The sequence below is a fragment of the Eurosta solidaginis genome, chromosome 3 (assembly GCF_040869045.1).
Source record: "Eurosta solidaginis isolate ZX-2024a chromosome 3, ASM4086904v1, whole genome shotgun sequence".
Classification (NCBI taxonomy): Eukaryota; Metazoa; Arthropoda; class Insecta; order Diptera; family Tephritidae; genus Eurosta; species Eurosta solidaginis.
Window position 1 is genome coordinate 72,118,673 of NC_090321.1, and position 12,846 is coordinate 72,131,518.

At 38.3% G+C, this 12,846-nt stretch overlaps 2 protein-coding genes across 8 annotated transcripts in view; one reads left to right on the forward strand and one right to left on the reverse strand.

Annotated features, from left to right (window-relative positions):
* The window catches only part of LOC137243923 (dynein light chain roadblock-type 2-like), a 55,474-nt gene extending 47,638 nt beyond the window's left edge, over positions 1-7,836 (forward strand). For 6 of the 7 annotated variants that reach the window (XM_067772252.1, XM_067772257.1, XM_067772256.1 and 3 more), the window contains one exon: positions 7,438-7,836. In XM_067772252.1, coding sequence (XP_067628353.1) covers positions 7,438-7,737 — 300 coding nt within the window. In that variant the 3' untranslated portion in view covers positions 7,738-7,836. Of the gene's footprint in view, positions 1-7,208; positions 7,379-7,437 lie in introns of those variants that run through there. The other variant, XM_067772259.1, reaches the window with a different exon arrangement.
* On the reverse strand, positions 7,827-8,329 carry robls54B (roadblock similar 54B). Its single transcript, XM_067772260.1, has 2 exons — positions 8,204-8,329; positions 7,827-8,146 (listed from the first exon to the last, which is right to left on the reverse strand). Exons 1-2 carry the CDS (start codon positions 8,225-8,227, stop codon positions 7,832-7,834), a joined length of 339 nt encoding a protein of 112 aa, XP_067628361.1. The 5' UTR covers positions 8,228-8,329; the 3' UTR covers positions 7,827-7,831.
* Positions 8,330-12,846: the final 4,517 nt, after the last annotated feature.

Consider the following 12,846-nt stretch of genomic DNA (forward strand, 5'->3'; position numbering starts at 1 on the left):
ACTTCTGCGACATTCGATGGTTTGGGAAAATCGCTGATGCATTTCGTCTTGCCATCACCTGGACTTATGCCGGTGTCACCTACATTGTGACCTAGAAATTTGACGGTCTCGCAAAGGAAGTTACATTTGGAAGGTCTGAGTGTGAGACCACATTGACGTATCGCCTCCAAGACTTCTTTTAGCACGATCTTACCTTCGTCCACTGTTGGTGTTGCTATTATCATCTCATCGACGTAGCTGATGACTCGGTCTCGATTACATAATTTTGACGTTACTTTGGTGATCATTTCCTGGAAGTACATTGGGGCATTGACTAATCCGAACGGCATGACATTATATTCGAATAATCCATAATGAGTAATGAAGGCAGTATATTTCTTGCTGCTTTCATCCATCGGAATCTGGTAATAGCCAGAGGTCATGTCCAATGTAGTGAAGAATTTCTCTCCAGCTAACTTAAAGAGTTGCTCTTCGACCACAGGCATTGGGAAGTTCTTACGTTCAGTGACGGCGTTCAATGCCCTGTAATCGATGCACATTCGGCTCTCTCCGCTGGCTTTGCGTACTAAAAGTGCCGATGCAGCGTGTGGTGATGTACTTGGACGGATTATATTGTTGGCCAATAAGTTGTTTAAAATTATCGTTAATTCTCGTTGTTGCGATAGTGGAACCTGATATCGTTTTCCGACTATTGGTCCCGACTGTGTCACATTAATTTCCATAGTGGTAGTGTTACATCTTCCCAACGTTGACACATCTTCCGCAAAGCAATCTTCATACTCATGTAACATGGAATTTATATCGTTACGTTGTGTATCATTCAGCTGATCGTTGATTTTAAACATGTTCGATTTGACTTGTAACTGTAAAGACCCATTGTCGATGACCAGCCGTTTGTTGGCTCCGCAAAAAATATCTCGTCCAAGTAGTAGGTCATACCCAAGTGTATTGTCCGGTACTACGTATAAGTTTGCGTTGACATTTTCGTTATTGATCATTAACTTTACCTCGGCCTTTCGTGTAGATTCCACAGTTGAACCTCGGAAACCTTTAAAGCGCTTATATGCAGGGATGCATTGCATCGTTGGTATTACTTGTTCGCTTATTAGTGAGTGGTCGCTGCCTGTATCGACCAAGGCGTCGTAAGATTTACCATCAATTGTGACGTGTTGAATTATAGGTGGCACTTGCGAAGGTTTTTTCGACTCCACGATTTCTGCTACGTTTGGCTTGGTGTTTACTCGACATTCCTTGCTGTCATGGCCCACTTTCGAGCACTTAGGACAGCGTTGTTTGTTTTGTGGTTGCGGACATTTAACAGCGATATGTCCATATTCGTTGCAGTTGAAGCACTTCACTGATCTTTGCGATTGTCCCGAGCCTTCACTGCGCATGTTAGTGCTAGACGTTGACGTTGGGTTTGGCTGTATCGAATTTGTTGACTGTACCGCTTGTAAGTTTTCTAGTGACTGCAGCAGCTCATTGCTGGTGTTTAGATTCATTGCTAATAGCGTACGTGTTGTTTGTGGGTCGCTTATACCATTGGTCGTATAAAAGTTTATGGATGCGTCATATAAATTACCCCGTCTCCCGAGCGTTAACATCTCGTAGTAATATTCAATCAACGTCTCGCCAGATTTTCGCTTGCGTCGGCCGAGTTCCCTGTGAATTTCCGCACAATTTACTACACACGGAAAATCTTTCAATAGGATACTCAACAAATCAGTCCAAGACTGGAACACCGGTTGAGCATCCAACCAGCTTTTTGCTACACCTACGAGCTTTTGTTGTGACATTCCCAAGTGCTCATGGTTTATTAACAATTGTTTTTGTTTTTATCGGCCTATTGATAAATCATTCAAGGTTCGAATCGAGCTCAAACAAAGTAATTGACAATAAACAAAAATCCAGCATTATCAGTGATTTGCACCAGATGGCGCAACACTGAATAAATATAGTTGGTAAAAAGGAATAGAAGTAGCAAATTTGCCAGTCAAACAAACCACCGCTGTATAGCTAAATGGTTAGCGCAGCATGCCTAAAGCGTACTGATGATGAAGGCTTAGCACCCTTCGAAATGGATCTATCTGCGCAGCTATGGCAGGTTGTCTGAAAAATTTTCCACTTACTATTCCAAAAACAAAATACAATTTTTCAAATTTAGAAAAATTACAAAATAACAATAATTATCATTAGAAAAAAATTATTGTTCTGGCCTTGAGCTCGATTCGAACCTTGAATGATTTATCAATAGGCCGATAAAAACAAAAACAATTGTTAATAAACCATGAGCACTTGGGAATGTCAAACAAAGTAATTGACAATAAACAAAAATCCAGCATTATCAGTGATTTGCACCAGATGGCGCAACACTGAATAAATATAGTTGGTAAAAAGGAATAGAAGTAGCAAATTTGCCAGTCAAACAAACCACCGCTGTATAGCTAAATGGTTAGCGCAGCATGCCTAAAGCGTACTGATGATGAAGGCTTAGCACCCTTCGAAATGGATCTATCTGCGCAGCTATGGCAGGTTGTCTGAAAAATTTTCCACTTACTATTCTAAAAACAAAATACAATTTTTCAAATTTAGAAAAATTAAAAATAACAATAATTATCATTAGAAAACAATTATTGTTCTGGCCTTGAGCTCGATTCCAACCTTGAATGATTTATCAATAGGCCGATAAAAACAAAAACAGTTGACATTTATGTTTAAAGAAAGAATAGAAAAATAGAAATTCATATGCTGATTGCCGTGAGCTTATACACGCTCGCACGTCTGCACTCTTCGAATGTTAACACGTAACTAACTGTCTTTGACACAAAATTGTTGTAACTTGTTCAAAAGATCCATTTATATTCACGCGTTGTAAAAAAAAGTCGTATATTTTCACGGACGCACCGCTTTATGTAAAAAAAATCTCACTTGGCTTTTCACGGAACTACAGTTTATATAATAAAATTTTTATTGGTTTTTAACGGAACCGCCGCATATTATATATCAAAAATTATCAATTTTATAGGGTAATAGCAGTCTGTACATCTAATTCACTCAGTATGATATTTTGCTGAAAAATTAATGTATTGAAGAAATTCTACCTGGGGTAAGAAAAATCCTTAAATGGAAGATTTGTGAGAGGTTAAGTTTAGAATTTAGACGCACGCACCGTTTTATAAAAAAATCCAGGTGTTTTATTAATAGACCCACTGTTGTAACCAAAATCTAAAATATATTATGCGAACGCACCGCATTTAATGAAAATTTTAATATTTTGTACACATACATACATATGTGTTTCATAAAAAGGCGTAAGTAAAAAAATGTAATACATACATATATATTATATACTTAGTTTCTGCTGCTGGTCTTTGCTGGTTCCTACTGGTTCTTGTACCTTGATGTTGAAGCTTGAAAATATGCCAATTTACTATATGCTGTAGTCGTATGGACTAAAATTGGAATCCCAAAAAAATGTTTGGCGGTGTGGATTTGAGGCGTTTAAAATTTGTGAAATGGGCGTATTTGCATTATGAGCGTATTAATGCAATTGTGAATTTGTGCTATTCATATGAAATTGTGAAATGGTGTCGCGACTGACTCTCTTCATAACCAAGAAAATCATGTAATGCCATCATTTTGTATTTCCCGTGGCGTAGTTTCGATGTCACGGTCGCCATGTGAACTCTACTTACGATTTTGTAGAGTTCGTAATGTGGATCTTGGAGGGCTTCCAATAAGCACATTCATTAAATTAATAAATAATAAAACTTTATATTTAACAATTTATTAGAAGGTTTTATTTGGTTTCCAATATTGTTAATTTTCAGAACGTTTCACCAATATAGTTTCTTGTAAGTACAACTTACTTTTTCAGCTGCCAAATTATAATGCCCGAGCCACTCACGCGCCGGGTTGCATTCGCCCGTGCGAGCGTGTTCGGTCAACTAGTACATGCATCAGCTGATGTATGGTTGATGTGGTGAGTTGCTCTTAGGCTGTCGTTACAATATGATCCTCTGTGGGTGCTCTATGGAGTACTACAGTGAAAGTACTTTGGAAAGTACTCTCACGTATGTACTCTATGGAATACTTACAAACAAAGCGAGAGTGGGATCACCTACTCCTCTCCTAGGACATCGCAATGTTAATTGGAGCACATTTTTTGTATGAGTACAGATTAGTTTTGGATCACTCCCAAAGGAGTATTCCTTACACTATTTATGGAGTACTCGCGTTTTTTGAAGGGCAGTTGCATTTTATCAGAGTTGCCATAGTAAAATTGTATCATCAGTTATTTGTATGCAATATTTTACTTTTGGCAACTCTTTTCGATCGTCATCGTGTTGTGATCACGGTCGTTAAAAAACGAGCACCCTTCAAAAAACGCGAATACTCCATAAATAATGTAAGGAATACTCCTTTGGGAGTATAGGAGTGCTCCAAAACTAATCTGTATTCATACAAAAAATGTGCTCCAATTAACATTGCGATGTCCTAGGAGAGGAGTAGGTGATCCCACTCTTGCTTTGTTTGTGAGTATTCCATAGATTACATACGTGAGAGTACTTTCCAAAGTACTTTCACTGTAGTACTCAATGGAGCACCCACAGAGGATCATATGCCAAAGTACTAAAGAGGAATTGTGTCGGAAAGAATTATCGGAGTGAATTTAATTTAAAATGAAAGTAAATGAAGAGGGGCAATACAACTTTTATATTTTATACTGCGAATATTCTTATGTTATTTAGCATTTGCGTGAATAAAGAAACTAATATTTCTCTATACTATAGTATGTATACATAAAACCAGTGCGCTGTTGCATTTTATCAGAGTTGCCAAAGAAAAATTTTATTATCAGTTATTTGTATGCAATATTTTACTTTTGGCAACTCTGTTCGATCGTCATCGTGTTGTGATCACGGTCGTTAAAAAACGAGCAATGATCGGCTGATGGTGGTCCGCAAACGCATTGCAAAGGAGTATTGTTAGAGTACTCCAATATGAAGAAAATGGAACACGTAATCCAATAATTTTTGCAGGGATGTATACATAAAAACAGTGCGTGGTTGCATTTTATCAGAGTTGCCAGAGTAAAGATTTATTATCAGTTATTTGTATGTAATATTTTACTTTTGGCAACTCTGTTCGATCGTCGTCGTGTCGTGATCACGGTCTTTAAAAAACGAGCAATGATCGGCTGATGGTGGTCCGCAAACGCATTGCAAAGGAGTATTGTTAGAGTACTCCAACATGAAGAAAATGGAACACGTAATCCAACAATTTTTGCAGGGCAATGATCGGCTGATGGTGGTCCGCAAACGCATTGCAAAGGGTATTGTTAGAGTACTCCAACATGAAGAAAATGGAACACGTAATCAAACAATTTTTGCAGAGTATGACTGTTATTAGCTCATCCTCCGCATACGACTTTATCAGGGTAGCAGGATTCCTTAACCTGCCTGTTACAGGTACTTCACAATTAACTTATTCCTCTTTTTATGAGTTTAGCACAGTGGCACGCAAGTAGAATCACTTTAAATAGCTGGGATTTTAATAGGAAGGTGCATAGGAAGTTAAGGAAAACACTTATCTGCATTGGTCAGGCTGCGGAGGCTGCTTTCAGTTGATCACCGGCTGAAATTGACTGCAATGGCTAGCATTCCAAATAAATGTTTCCTATTGTAGTTTTGATAGCGATGCTGACTGGTAATTCAATCTGTATACAATAGCAACGTTATAGTCCTGTCACGGTCGCCACTTTTTATGTTAAGTTTAACACAAATGAAAATTTGCTTTCTTTATTTAAATTCAATGTATATTTTAAATTATGTATTTTACAAATTGGTAGTTTATGATGTAAATTGTAGTATGGCGAAAAGCAGAAGAAGAACAGGTGTTGATCGTGTTATTTGACAATTCTCTTCCGTTGAGAAAAAGGTTCATGGGCGCGAACACATACATTTTCAACTGAAAATTGTTGAAAAAAATTGCATGCAAAGTAATAAAACTTTAACATTTGGGCTTCAACTTCTATTTATTTCTTTAAAACATTTTTGGGTACAGTTGCTTTATGAATTTTCGTTGGAGCATGCCCACACACATCTAGTATTGCTGTGTAAACGGATCAGTTTTTTCGAGATCGTACACATTGGAGTTAATGTAGAACATTTTTCAAAAATGTATGAGTTTTAACCCCACATATCTGGCTAACTTTGAGTTAAAAAGATAACTTGCCGTTCTGCAAGTGGACCTAGGTTAGGTTAAAGTGGCTACTGCTACAACAACAACAACAGCAAGGTTAAAGTGGCTGGCTTCGCTGCCCAAGCGGAGACTCACGTAGGTCATTGACGCCCGTTGAAGCTAAACCAGCGCATTTGCGTAGTGTAGCGCAGAATACGATTTATATTTGTGGACTCTAGCTTCGCAAGGCACCCAAAGGAGTGTCTGGGGAGACATCGGTACCTGATCTACGCTTTCTATCTCCTCATCGTCCCTGCAGCTGCGAGACCATGGGCGCCCATAAGATAATGTTCTGTTAGAAGATCCAGGCAGGTTAATTAGATAGCGAGCGGCTTCCTAGATATCTATAAGCTCAGCTTGAAAAACATTGCACTGGTGTGGTAAACATAGGCTCCAATTTATATTGAGCTTCCTTCCGTCCGCTTATATTCCGTTCCTGAAGAATGTTTTTGGTTTCCCAATTATTGGTTTATAGCACCTCCACCTGCTAGGTACCGCAAAACACATGAACGATCATTTCATGTCTGACACACCCTCGCTGAAAAAAATTCTGAAAATTCAAGAAAAATTTTGAGCTATTTCTAACTTGCTCATTATTATACTAAAATTTATTGGACTACAAAACTCAATACTCAAAATTTTTCTAGAAATTCTGAAACAAAATTTGAAATTTTTGATGGTCATTTTTGAAATTTTGATTAACTCTCCTTACCTTTGAATAACCTTTGTCATTTTTCTGAATGTGGTTTCTGTTAGGAAATTTGCGATATTTTAGATGAAAATTATCAATTAAGCTGTGAGCCACTGCATTTGAGTTTTTTTAGCATAAACCAAGTGTGTACTTATTTTTAGGAGTAACGTATATATTTTAACTATTTTTTTTTAAAAGTATAATATTTTTTTGAGGCTGCAAATAAAGCAAAAATCCCTGTATGAAAAGCAAAAATTAATTTTTTCATAAAACGAAGTTGCAACTCCATTAAGATTCTATGTGAAATCGTTATAACTCCTTTCAAAAATATTTATGTTATTGATCATAGTAATCAGATCGTTGCTTGACAAATCAACTTAAATCAAAAGATGGAAACTTTACTCACTTTGAAATTGTTTCTAGTTTACTCAGATTTTAACCATGGTAGTAGTTTAAATAGAATACTAAGGTTTTGATATTAAGTTAAACATTTATTTTAACAGGCTTTACAACTGGAAAATGTTGTGCGCAAAAATGCGGAAAACACGGAGCGGATTATGAGAAATGCAATTGGCTACGTCGTTTCGAACAATAACCTAGGTACCGTTATACAATCAACATTCGACAATAGCACTTCTGCTGGCATTACTAAATTAATCAGTGGAGTTCTTGTACCAACTGCACGAAGCGCAGTACGTGATTTGGATACCACTAATGACTTGGCTTTTCTTCGTATTGCAACACGAAAATTTGAATATTTAGTTGCTCCAGAAAAAGAATTTACGATTGTCGTAAGGCAATAACGCTGTGAGTTTCTGTTAACATTAGTAAATATAATCTATTTATTTTATATGTTTTGATACAACAGTTATCTGATAATAAATTCAAAATTATTACTCATAGTTGTATTCTGTCTTTAGCATTTTGTACAACCATAACAGTAATTTTCTCATCTGGCGTTATGAGCACCTCATTAGCTTTTGTACGCACGCGCAACATTAAGAGCTCATCATCGGGATCGATTTTTTGTAAACCCGATTGAACTTTATCTTTCAAAATTCCATAAAGCCCGGAGAATTCGATAGCCGATGGTTGTTCCATGGTTGATTTTACGGGATTACCACGTTTGTTTAATATTATAATATCAACAATATCTGGTTTCTGTTCGATTAGCCGGTAGACTTCTTCCACATAAGATCGGGTGCGTTTACTCTGTAATTCAGAGGAATTATACTTGAAAATCAAGTAATTAAGAAATTTTGAATATACCTGTTGCTGACTTGATTGTATCATGGAAATAAATGGCGTAATTTAATTATAAACTCAAAGAAGTATTGACATTTGAAAGATTAAAATTAAAATAAAACTACCAAAAAAATCCTTGCATGCTTTGTGAATACAAGAGGTATAGTTATTTTGGTATCCATGGTATAAGCGCCATTGACTACGCGTACACAGTCAAACTAAATGTGGGTCAATATGTAGCGGAATGCAGGAAATGTTTACATTTAATTGTTTGTTTTTGTATGGCGTAGCAACAAGCAGATGCGTAATGTGGCATGTGTCAAGTACAAACCAATGTCGATGAGTCATCTGTGGTCGATGATAAGTTTATAAGTTTCTAGGAACGAAAATTCTCAGATGAAAACAGTTATTTCTGATGGCAATTATAGCATGTGTTCTGACTCTGATTTGAGAGTATGCAGCTGCAATGTCCTTAACACAAAGACTGCCTCAACGGCATACGAAGGGCACTGCAAGGCATGATAGAAATCGAGCCCTGCGGTGTTGGTTTGTGGTGCACCATATAAAAGGACGGCCACGTTATGTGACTCTGTAGAACTTGATTTTCGTTTGTCTAGAGTGTGTAGGAATGACTATTCAATGGATTTTTAGGTTGATGTTGTCTGTGGTAATATTGATACCCAGAAAACCAAGGCCGCTATTACGTGTTACGATCAGGGACTGAAATCCTTTCAATAAGCGATAACTATGCAACTGTCAAACTATTTCTAAAAATTATAATAAGTTATGGATCTAACTAGTACTGTTTGTCGCTAGTTCGCATATGCCATTAATCCGATCCACCATTTCAGAGCTATTGTGATTGTTCGGCCTGGGTGCGTCTGGAACCGGCAGTGGGTAGGCGCACACGGGTCGATCTTGGAGTGGATGGTTCGCTCAAAAGAAATAAATAAAAACACAAGAGGAATTCCTCGTTATAAAATAATACTTTAATGTAGAGTGATGGGAATATATACAGTGTTGATACAATATTACCTTGGCGCTTTAAGTGACGATGGTGATCCTTGCGATGTGTGCTGGTTGGCGGTCGATCGAAAAAGAGGCCGGTTATCCCGTTGAGGACAACCGCTAAGCCGCGAAAAAGTCCTCTGGTATTAAGGAGGGGAAAAAAGCCACACACACAACAACCCCCACATATACGTGCATGGGTGCTGACAACCCGCACACACACGTGCATGCGTATGAAACGCATGCATGTGCATGCATGCACACAAATGCGGCGTGAGTGTGGGTGGCTGGAAATATTATTAAAACGTTAGGGAGGGGCGCCGTCAATCAGATAAAAGTTAGGCATTGGGCCTAAACAGTGATTTAAAAAATGAGTTTCGATCACGGATCGTAATACGGCCTCAAGTATTTTACTACTTCGATATTATGCCTGGCAACGGCGTCGTGGTGACATACGCGAATGCGCTGACCATTTTCTCATGTTTCCCACTTATTTTCTAGTGTAGAGTAAGCAGTACTAACAGCGTGGGTATTTAGGCCGATGATGCAAATGTCAGCATACCTTTCACATGATATGGCATCATCATCAATTAGCGCTTAACCGTTGTTCCGCGATAGTTGGCGCCAACTCTGATCTGTCTCTTCCAACTGAGTAGAATCCTTCCTCTGCTTTCAAAAGCGGGTATCGATATGAATACTTTGCTGACCGTAGCGTCTTCGTCATTCGCATAACATGATCTTGCCGGCGAAGTCTGTGCGCATTTATTCTTTGCACTATATTCTTATCGGCGTATATCAATATTAAAATACCTCCGTCGATATTCGCCGTCGGCTTCACGAACAGTACCATAAATATTCCGGAGAACTTTTTTCTGAACACTCCTATGGTAATTTCAACGTCTTTGATACCGTCATGATTTCCAGCCATACATCAGTACAGGTAGGACGAGAGACTTATAGAGCTTTGTTTGTCCGAAGTAGCCCTTGTTAGCAAGAGTTATTCTTCGTTTGATTTCTAAGCTGAAATTATTCGGTGTTAATGTTCGTTTCCCGATAGAAGTCTCGAATTTGTATTCGGTCCAGAGAAGGTGTATTCGCTAAGAGGCCACTTATAGCTGTTAATATAATCAGCATACACCAGTAACTGTACGCTATTAAAATAGAGTCTACCATCTTCAACTTGTTGTTGTTGTTGTTGTAGCAGTGGCCATCTTCTACTAGAATTATATGCTATAGCACGATAGGAAGTCGGCTTGCCTGAAGCCTAATTCGGTCTCGAATGGCTCGGAGTGGTCCTTCCCAATTATTCTAGTGCAGGTGGCGTTGTCGACGTCATTATGCAAAGCCTTACTCGCTTTGCAATGGACTTAAATTCAGACATACCAGCATACAAAAACTTTGTTTTTGTGCTGTCGTTAGAAGATATACCACATTTAAAGCAGTACTGATATGATCCAATCAGTTTATAGACTTTTGGTTAAAGTTGATCGTGTTTTGCATAGGAGTTGATGAATGCTAGGTTATGTTGAACTGGCCGGTCCGTGAGGACCTCACATAGACTGAATGAGTCCGTAGTGTCACCAGAAGTTTGTTTTAACGACCAAACTGAAAAATCCTATCAAAAACCAGGACCTATGTTATAAAATAACTCCGTCCTCTTGGCAAATACTAGAAGCTTTCTAGGACTTAAGTCACTTGCTGATTCTAGATTTGACAGCTGTATCACACCTAATAGTTGGAGTCTTAGCCTGGCAAGCGCAGGGTACGAGCACAGAACGTGCTCGATCGCTTCCTCATCCAGCCCGCACTTCCTACATCTGCTGTCACTGACCAAGACTAATTTAAAGGCATGTGACGTCAGAAGGCAGGGTCCAGTCAGAATTACCGCCATGAGTCTACAGTCCTCTCTTTTTATACTCAGTTGAGCAGAGCTCACAGAGTATATTAACTTTGATTGGATAACGGTTGGTTATCGAGAGGAATCGAGATAGATATAGACTTCCATATATCAAAATCATCAGTATCGGAAAAAAATTTGATTGAGCCATGTCCGTCCGTCCGTCCGTCCGTCCGTCTGTCCGTTAACACGATAACTTGAGTAAATTTTGAGGTATCTTGATGAAATTTGGTATGTAGATTCCTGGGCACTCATCTCAGATCGCTATTTAAAATGAACGATATCGGAATATAACCACGCCCATTTTTTCGATATCGAAAATTTCGAAAAACCGAAAAAATGCGATAATTCATTGCCAAAGGCGGATAAAGCGATGAAACTTGGTAGATGGGTTGAGGTTATGACGCAGAATAGAAAATTAGTAAGATTTTAGACAATGGGCGTGGCACCGCCCACTTTTACAAGAAGGTAATTTAAAAGTTTTGCAAGCTGTAATTTGGCAGTCGTTGAAGATATCATGATGAAATTTGGCAGGAACGTTACTACTATTACTATATATGTGCTAAATAAAAATTAGCAAAATTGGATGAAGAACACGCCCACTTTTTAAAAAAAATTTTTTTTAAATTCAAATTTTAACAAAAAATTTTATATCTTTACTGTATATAAGTAAATTAAGTCAAAATTCAACTCCAGTAATGATATGACGAAACAAAATACAAAAATAAAAGAAAATTTCAAAATGGGCGTGGCTCCGCCCATTTTCATTTAGTTTGTCTAGAATACTTTTAATGCCATAAGTCGAACAAAAATTTACCAATCCTTCTTAAATTTGGTAGGGGCATAGATTCTATGACGGTAACTGTTTTCTGTGAAAATGGGCGAAATCGGTGGAAGCCCCGCCCAGTTTTTATACACAGTCCACCGTCTGGCTTTCCTCTCGGCCGTTAACACAATAACTTGAGCAAAAACCGATATATCTTTACTAAACTTAGTCCACGTACTTATCTGAACTCACTTTATCTTGGTATAAAAAATGGCCGAAATCCGACCATAACCACGCCCACTTTATCGATATCGAAAATTACGAAAAATGAAAAAAATGCCATAATTCTATACCAAATACGAAAAAAGGGATGAAACATGGTAATTGGATTGGTTTATTGACGCAAAATATAACTTTGGAAAAAACTTTGTAAAATGGGTGTGACACCTACCATATTAAGTAGAAGAAAATGAAAAAGTTCTACAAGGCGAAATCAACAGCGTTTGGAATCCACGCCACGGCCACCGTGGTGTGATGGTAGCGTGCTCCGCCTATCACGCCGTATGCCCTGGGTTCAACTCCCGGGTAAAGCAACATCAAAATTTTAGAAATAAGATTTTTCAATTAGAAGAAAATTTTTCTAAGCGGGGTCGCCCCTCGGCAGTGTCTGGCAAGCGCTCCGATTGTATTTCTGCCATGAAAAGCTCTCAGTGAAAACTCATCTGCCTTGCAGATGCCGTTCGGAGTCGGCATAAAACATGTAGGTCCCGTCCGGCCAATTTGTAGGGAAAAATCAAGAGGAGCACGACGCAAATTGGAAGAGAAGTTCGGCCTTAGATCTCTTCGTAGGTTATCACGCCTTACATTTATTTATTTTTTTAGCAGTACCCGACAGATGATTTTGTGGATCACCTGGTCCACATTTTGGTCGGTATCGCGAAAACTCCTTCACATATACATCTAAGGGCCACTCGCTTTTAAAACCCTCATTAATAC